General features: G+C 43.8%; 1 protein-coding gene across 1 annotated transcript in view; it reads right to left on the reverse strand.

Annotated features, from left to right (window-relative positions):
* The window catches only part of LOC106743838 (neural-cadherin-like), a 58,213-nt gene that overhangs the window by 16,907 nt on the left and 32,023 nt on the right, over positions 1 to 9,283 (reverse strand). Inside the window, 1 exon segment of the mRNA XM_014618055.1 lies at positions 294 to 1,685. Within this exon segment, the coding sequence (XP_014473541.1) occupies positions 294 to 1,602 (1,309 nt within the window). The 5' untranslated portion in view covers positions 1,603 to 1,685.

Here is a 9,283-nt window from a genome sequence, read left to right on the forward strand (position 1 = left end):
AGTGTAGGAAAACTTGGAATACTATCAGAATAAGAAAACAAAAGCGCAATATTACGTAAAAGAAAAATCGTATGAAATGCAATTTCTCCGTTTAAAACAAAATTCGTTTAAAACAAAATTCTCCGTAAGAACGTAAATTAATAAAAATTAGCTTTAATTAACAAGTTACTGAAAGAGAGAAAACAGAACGCTACAACCCGTGTTCAACGACGAGAAGTCGAGATTATAAATTGAAAAATCTACAGATAAAATTCGCGGTAATTCACTCCAGTATCGTGAATGTTCTCGTTTACCTGTATTCGTGATGGTAACCCAAAAATCGATAGTTTTTTCGGGACCCAGTTCCTCGTAGTCCCACTTCTGCTTGACCATGACAGACCCGTTGGCGCCGACGGTGACCCACTTGTTTTCGTCCCTTATCTTGTATGTTTCCTTCTCGTTCTCCTTCTCGAGGTAAAACGCGATCTTACCCTCGATATTTCCGTCCGCCTCCGTGAAATCGACCTTCTTCGTAGGTCGCACCGCTCTAGTGACTCTTCGCTTTTGTATCCGGTGCACTTCCGGCTGGTCCTCCGGTTCCGAGGTGAGGAATCTCACGATCACCTTGGCCGGTTTTTCAGTGCTGCGACTCGGCGTGCGTAGGTCGTGCGCTTCGACAACCAGCTCGCACTCGCTGTCTTGTTCCGCGTTGATTTCCGGCTCGCCGGCCAACAGTAGCTCGCCGGTCTGAGGCACGACGATCAGCAGGCTGCTAGGCGTGACCAATTTATACGCGACCTTGTCCCCGTCCGCGTCCTTAGCCGTGACCTTGCCCACGGTGGAGAACCTCTTCCAGCCGGGTAACGCTGCGTTGCCTTTGCGCAGAGTGTCCAAATTCGTCGGTCTTATCTCGAAGATGTAGAGCTCGCGCTCGAAGATTGGGCTGTTGTCGTTCTGGTCGAGCACGTGAACGACGCCACTGATCTTCGACGTGCTGATGAAGTTGCCGTCGGACGCGTGTATCACGACGGTGTAGATCCCACGGACCTCACGATCCAACGGTTTAGCACTCACCACTCTGACGCCTTGCTTTTGGCTCTTCAGTGTAAGATTGAAGCCGGTATCGTTGGACTCGTTCTCCCGAAGAGCGAAAGGACGTTCCCCGCTGTCGTCCGGTAAGATCTTGTAGTGCACCGGGAAACTGCCACGCGCTCGTAGAACTGGGAAACCATCTATCCAAGTTCCAGCCGGCGAGTTTTCCGGCACTTCGCCTTCGCCTAGACGGTCGTGCGAGAAGGTGAGCATATTCCGGCGATTGATGACGTAGAGATGAAGGTCGTGGGTCTCGGTGCCGTTGGCCAGCTCCTCCAAGACGACCAGGTTCACCGGTCGATCCACCAGCGGCGTCAGGTCCGATGTCGTCATCACCAGACCGTTGCCCAACACGGTGAAGTACTTGGAGAAGCCGGTCTCCAGCAGGCGAAAGTTGGAGGCGCGCCTCGCGTCGCCCCGGAATTGCGTCACCTCGTAACCGGGATGGACATCGTGCGGCAGCACGGCCACCTTGGCGTAGACGACGGAAGTGACTGCCAGTAGGAAGACGACGACCCGTGTTCGCCACATCCTGCTCTGCTTGTGCTACTCGCCCGCTCTCTCGCGCTCTCGGTACGCCGGTACCTTTACTAGAGCATCAGTGCTGACGCCAACTGAAAGTAGGTGACAGAGAAAATTATTGACTAAGGGGGTGAGAAACATGCGATAGTTTAGCGCGAAAATTATGTATTTGCGTCGCACTCGACTGAGGCAGTCCATCGGCAGTCGTGATGTGGAGAGGAATGTGGAAATGAAAGTTAACGAATTATTTAGATTGGCGTTAGGATGTCACTGCATAGAAAAAAGTGTTTCTTTAGATTTACTATACGTGTTTGTTTGACTTGAGTTTGTTTAATATAAACAACATAATTTAATATCATATATCAGTTTATTTAAATAAGTGTGATATTATAAGTGTAACGTGAGAAATGTGGGCACATTTTACTCTTGTACATAATTTATTTGTTTATTATTCTACTGGAGTATCTAATAACGTGTGTGCATTCATTATTATCCGTGTGCACAAGTTGTCGTTAACTTAATAAAATGTTAGCTTCAACGCTAGCGAGAGGTATTATTTAATAACTGAATTTCTCTCTCTCTCTCTCTCTCTCTCTCTCTCTCTCTCTTTCTCTCTCTTCCTCCTCTCTGCATCACACGCACATATATACACATAATGAAAATTAGTGCATGTGTAATAGTGATATAATAATTATTATTATTAACGTTTTAATTAACGGTAGCTTAGAGAAAGATGTCACGATACTCCAGTAACAACATGTATACATAACAAATATGCATGTATACATGTATACATAACAAATATGCAGCACCATGAATTTATTGAAACTGCCGCATTGACATAATCATGATGGGCTCGTCGATGGCTAATGTCGGGCGTTTCCGGTGACTTTGTATGCATTTTCAATCATTCCATTCGGAATTTGAACAGGCGAGCCGTAAATTCATTACAAACACGCGTGAACAATTTATGTGCCTAGCTGTTGCGGCGGCATTTGTTCCCGTGTAATTACACGCCAGCTACGGTCGCAACGCGAGAAAGCCTTCGTGTAAAGTCATTAATGTGCCTCGCGCAAAAACCCATGATCCGTGCCACGTATTGGAAGCAACACAGCGATTTAACCTTAATTTTATTTTCCATCGAACACTCCCTATCCTCGATTAAGTTCTGCGTCCAACAGTGGCTTCCTGACGTAACTCGTTGCGAGAAATATCGAATGTTTCGTCGTTCGTCGTTTATCTCATACAAGTAGCAAAGGAATAAAGTACCGTTTGTTTTAACATCGAGTGTCGCGAGCCTATTGCGATATTGCTGTGATATCGCAATGTTATATTCAACATTTTATTTCACGATCCATTACTAGAAAAAATAATATTATATTAATTAACGTCGAAGTTAAGGACGAAACAAACTGTCCTGATTATATTTGACGGAAATTGCAATACCAAGATTGCATAAATTGACTTTCGAATTAGTCACGAAATGCATGGGACGCGTAATCGCGGTATATAAATAATTAAGCTCCTGTGAAATCTAATACAATCTCACATATATATCTTTCAGATGCGCGACTATCTTAATATTGCACTTTGTATTCAATTACTACGAGATTACCGTTATCATTCGCATAAAATCGGCATTACGCGAGTCGCTTACAATTTCGGCGTTATGATAATACCGCGGAAAGGGAGAAAGACGGCAATTCTCCGGGGATAAAGATACAAGCTGCATGTAAAACTGTGCAAATTGAGCCATATGCATGGTAATATATTGTGTTTATGGAAACGTCTAAAGCAAATTTCCCGGCGTGCAACGGTCATAACCTCAATTTTTACGACCTTGTGCGTACTTCTAATAACACACAGTAACATATATACATCTCTCGATTGTACTTCGCAAAAAATTGAATGCAGAGCGGACGGATCGAAAACTTAGTAATTTATTCTCAAATCACGGGATGTATAAAGAGATATATGTAACATAAAAAATTATGTTGGGTGATATGAAATGAAGTCGATCGTTCTTACATATATTTTCAATTTGTAACACATCCATTATATATATAAATATATAATACAATTTTATTTTTCATCAAAATTTGTTGAATTAAAATTTCCGAATTAAACATGTAAGATTGAATCTATCGTTGAATATAATCGAATCGTACTAAAATACGACAAGCAGCGCGCCTTTCGTTGTCATACGCTACGTAGGACGCGATGAACAATGTCCGCAACGTTGCACCGGAAATAAGAACCGGCGCGTACGAGTTGACCATTGTCATTTAGTAACCCTCCGTTCCATTTGATTCTATTCACGCCCCAAGAGAACCGGATGTGAGGTCAGCCGCGGCTCGTTTAAGTTCGAAACCGCTCCGGCAACCGTACGAAAAAGAAAAAAAAAAGGAAATACGCGAACATAACTGTCTTTGTAATATAGCGTGGTCGGAACATAACTCGCGATATTAAAGCGTGCACTCCCACCTCCGTTGCGTAATATTCGCGTTAAATAAGAAACGTGAATTTATGTTTTTAGCAGTTATCGTTTCCTGGATGAAATTTACACAGATTAAAAAAATTCAGATACGCGTAACAATCTTCAAAATGGAGGATTGTGATTAATTGAACTTTTTTTTTTAATCAGCACAGGAAGGTATACTAATTGATTAAGCGGTAATTATATCTGCAGAAAAGAATCGCATAATTACTTGCAGATCGTTCATTATATTAAAGTAAAAATAAATACGCAAGAAATATTGTTTTTTCTAAACCTACGGTCGAATTTTTAATGAGTCTTCCGCACGATCCGAAAACTACCTTGCCCATTGTTCAGTTCTCTCTCCCTCTATCTCTCTTGTACTTTCTGTCGCTCTTCTGCGGTACTTATTCTTTTATGACCCGATGTAGTTAGAGAGACATATAGTGTAATGTACTTCGGGGAGAGCACTCATTCGCTATTCCACCAACTGTTGCGTTAATAGCATATGAATTTTCCGCTATTGCACGCAACGGTAACAAGTTCGCATATGTCCCTTTGCACAGTGGCAGGAACTCCCAAGTATCTCTGTGCACACAAACCGCGTACTCGCAACAAGACAATACCACAGCCTGTTTTCAAGAACTCAATCCACCGCGCGGCAACTGTTCCCAACAACGTGCGGATCTCGCGTCGCCGGCAACCACCGCAACCAGTTCGCATAAGAGTTTGCAATCTGCCAGATATATCCCGGCAGCCTCTCGCGGTGTACGCATCCGAGAGGCCAATTCAAATCCAAAACGGGTCGCCGTCGCGAACTCGCGTTCAAGAGAAGTCTCGAAATCACCCGTTGGCGGCCATCGTTGAACTTTTCTCGCGAGCAGTTTTTCAACGCGCCACGTACGAGCGATAACCCTTAAACATAGCTGTTACTTCCCGAATAACGGAATAATTCGGGAAACGTCCGGACGTTCTTCGGGCTTGCGCGACCGAAATAGCGTTTGTTCGGTAACCATCCTCCTATGCATCGACATCGCGTTTCGATATTGAGTAACCCCGCTCGATACCTATTCGAGTCCCTTGAATGACTTCTTGACAACTGAATCGCGTCAGTAGCGGCGATACGTATTGAATTGACCCAGCATTATGTCATCCCTACCTATCAGTCGTGGCCTCTGCTCGCACACACTCGTCCAACCCGTTCATGCGCTCCCGCGCATAACGTCTCTTTCTCTCTCTCTCTCTCTCGCTCGTTCTCCGTTCTCTATCTCTCCCGACGCTCCCAATCTCCCAGTCATCTCCCCAGCGGTCCTCCTCGGCCTCGAAAAGTCGAGACCTCGAGTCTCTCGAAGGGACACAGGAGTCGAGAGCCCGCGGCCTGGGAGCAGATGCTCTGCCGGTCGCAAGCCTGCATTATACGGTTAAGTCGAACGAAACACGATACCTAATCCCTCCTCAAAACGTATTAAGTGACTGTCCTCAGCTGGAATAGCCAGAACCACCGGGCTCTCGAACACGGAAAACGATACGCATCGCGCGCTCTACGCGCCTCCGTTCAAAAGAAACTCGGCTTATTCCGCCACGCTGATCGTGCAGGATCGACGATGTACTCGCGGGTGTAATGCACCCACATGTGAAACCCTCTTTACCGAATCGCGCTCTCTATCTTTCTTTGGGAAACGGCCGTCTCGAATTTTTCTCATGAAGTAACGGGTTAATCGCCGCCGTCGGCAGGTGCCGTCTCCGCGCTTCATTTCTTTGGGAATATTTCTTTTAAACTGCTTGATTAAAAAGGAAGACATTTGTTTATGTCTCTCAGATTTGTAACAACTTAATGTTACGTCGTCGAAAAGTGTACTTCTATAGATTGTTAAAATAATGAAATAAAAGAAAATAATGAAAACATTATTTTAACAGGAACAACGCGAGCATGTGTCGTTTTAAAATTAAACGGGTGTAAATTCCAGTGAAAATTTATTTATTAATAACGACAGGAGAACGTGTCAAGTTAGATTTCAGGTTTTAGGATTTATATGAAGATCACATTATGCGCCAATATAGATAATAACGATAATTATCGAGATGATATCGAAACCGTAACGACTAATGTGAACCTGCTTTACGGTGGGATTTAATTTGAAAATGTTATTTGCGTGCTATCACGTATTCTTTAATTATCGATGATCGCGGATCAAAAATTAATTAATCATCTGCTTGTTCCGGTTCTCTCTGATCATGACGATACGGGATATAAAACATTTGTTATATTTATCTGAATCTTCAAATTAAAGATTGATAGCGCGAACTGAAAAGGCAATTGTTCGGAGAAATTATCGGGCACATGCTACGCCGACTATATTTAACAATTTATTCGGACGGTTGTGTGTGCAAGTTAATTATGTAATAAGCGAATTTGCGTAGCGATAATTATTATAATATTGCGCGTATCGCGATATCATTGTCAGGTATTCGTGAAATATTATGTTATTGCAGAATTTATCATTTATGTTATCAATTTCCACGCGACATATTTTATTTGTGCGCACCCCATTCTACGTCGTCGACGGAATTAGTTATCTCTTGCTAATTAAGGCTTTAATGAAATATTTGGAAATAGGACACGGTCGTATGCGAAGTAGAAACTTGGAAAGGGTTAATTAAAGTATAGAAAACATCGATCTCTGTCGTGTGCAGTCGTTACAACAGCGGGATGACTTATTTTCTCAGACAAACGTGAAGTTGACGCGCGCACGACGATTATGTTTTGTCGGAACGCGTAAGGAGACCTCCGTCAACAATCTTTTCCTCGCAGATCGCTCGTTTCTATGGTGGCTTAATGCGCGTCCGCGATCAACGCGCGGATCCGGTAGCTCAGTCTTAATCCGTTCAGAAACAGATTTAATGGCTGCCTAGCGTGGCGCGATAGATTCATCAGCCGTCAAAAAGAAAACGATAATTAAATCGCCGTTGAAGCGATACAATTACGCGAGACGTGCAGGTGGGGAGGGGACGTTGTTGCAAAGTAGATGCAACAATGCGAAGCATTCCCGTTTGTGAAACTAAACGCTCGCGAAGTGAAATGGAAATTGCATTTACATCTTACATTCGCGATATCAAGCGATGCAATTTAATTACACCCGGTACATATTTGCCTGGAATTGAGAGGGCGGTTTGCGGATCTATCGGTAGGAATCTGTTTCAAGGTAATTAATGCGACGCGCGAATTTCGACGTGAGACGTTCGTAGGTTCGATAGCATCGACACGAAAGTTGATCGATCGACATTAAGTCCCGAGGCTTGAGAATTATCGCGCGGAGTGTATCAGAAACGCGTCGTGAACGTTAATTTATGCGAGTGTCGCATAATTCGGCGGCCAGCTACGTAAGCGCGTCTACCAGATATATCTCGCGCAGCGAGATATACGGCGCGTCTCTCTAATAGTGTCTCGTTCCTAGCACTGTTTTGTTGCTCATAGAGGTAAAAGTAACAAGAGACGCGCGAAATTAAGAGGAAAACTTTGCCCTGCCGTAATGCTCGAAATATTCCTGTGCACTCTAACATGTACCCGCTAGGTGAATAGGACGGTGCATGCATAATGTTGTGCAGCGGAGGAATACCTTAAACTACGTCCCCGCAAAACATGCAACGTATGTCGCTCTAATTTCGACCGTCGGCTGAATTAATGGAAGCGTCACCGCTGATTTCTCAATATCTTTCGTCATTCCGCGAGAGGAGAAATTTTTTAATTCTCTAAAAAAAAAATACTTCTGAATATGTACTCTTCATTACACGGTAAAAAATTTTCCTCGTAAATAAAGGTCCACTGAGATTTTTGTGTTACTTTAACAAGGTGAACTTGTTAAATAGTAATGTTAACAAGGCGAATACGTTAATTTAAAATATATTTATGAATTTTTTAAACATATTTTCGTGTTAAAATAAATCAAAAATTTCAGAAGATGGTTACTTACACAAAATTTGTCACTGTGTAAAAACAATCGACGTTTCTCTTTCCTCTTCAAACGTTTCGTACCGTCTTGAAATTGCCCGCAATTACCTTCGCGAAAGCGTGAAGATACAGTCCGAAGATGAACGAACGTTCTTTTTTTATCGTTCCTCTCGAATTAAATTAAAGCTTTAATGCCGTCTCCCTCTCGCGAAACTCTCTCGGACGAGCGACAATAGACATCGTTGTAAGCGAAGCTACAGATAAAATACGACAGACGCCAGAAGCGTTCCTTTGCACGCGGAGGCTCGTTGTAATTCCTAACGAAACGCGCGCCGTAATAGATGAACTTCGGAAGCACCCGTCTCCGACCTTTATAAAACCGCTCCGAATGGACGGCGTGAAATCGCGTGGGCGCGCGTACTGCCGGTCGAGGATGAATCTTGTCAGGCTCGTAGGCTTATGTCATGGTTTAAATTCGCGCTCTTTTAGATCGTTCGGCGAGCATGCAGAGAGAAAGAGACACGTTGCTGCGCGCGATTATATGGCGATTTCATCTGCGTATCGAGATAGGGGAACAATGAGTTATCGCATCGCAGAAAATTCATGCTTGATCTCGGAAACGGGAAAAAAAACCGCCGATAATGCGATATGACGCGTCATAACATTTTTCAACAAAATCACGCGCAATATCCTATTATTTAATGAGGAACTTTTCTTTCTCGCCGATTCGTTATCTGAAAATTATTGTAAACACAGACACGCTGCGCACTCGGTATTTTTTAATTTGCTGAATTTATCTCACTTCGACGCTCGATGCGAAGAGGATTTTTACTGCGCCGAGAATATCAAAAGTTAAGATTGCCAAGTGTTCCTTGCTCACGCCACGGTGACTTATTTACGGCTGAAATCGTTCGAGACGTAATAAGCTGCGAGCTGTTCCGATTCGCCGTGCTTTGTAAAGGTCGCTTCAAACGCGCTCGGTCCGTTCTCTCTATCGTAATTCCAGAGCTCAGTTTATAATCTTATCAGCGGATCCGGAGTACGATCTTTACAACAACGGAAGAAGGGGCTTTTAAATCCGCCGAAGAGCATATTGCCACAAACCTCTCCTAGCACAAAGCCTCTCGCTTTGTGCATCGCCGAGTGTTCATTACGACTGTGATTTCTATGAAGGAGCAGCGCGCGCTTTATCCCACGTAAATTCTCAGATTATGCGATCAGTCCGGGAATTCGCGGGAGGGGGGGGGGGGGGTTTCTAGCTGTCG

The sequence above is a fragment of the Dinoponera quadriceps genome, unplaced genomic scaffold (assembly GCF_001313825.1).
Source record: "Dinoponera quadriceps isolate SergipeBrazil2010 unplaced genomic scaffold, ASM131382v1 scaffold1153, whole genome shotgun sequence".
Lineage (NCBI taxonomy): Eukaryota > Metazoa > Arthropoda > Insecta > Hymenoptera > Formicidae > Dinoponera > Dinoponera quadriceps.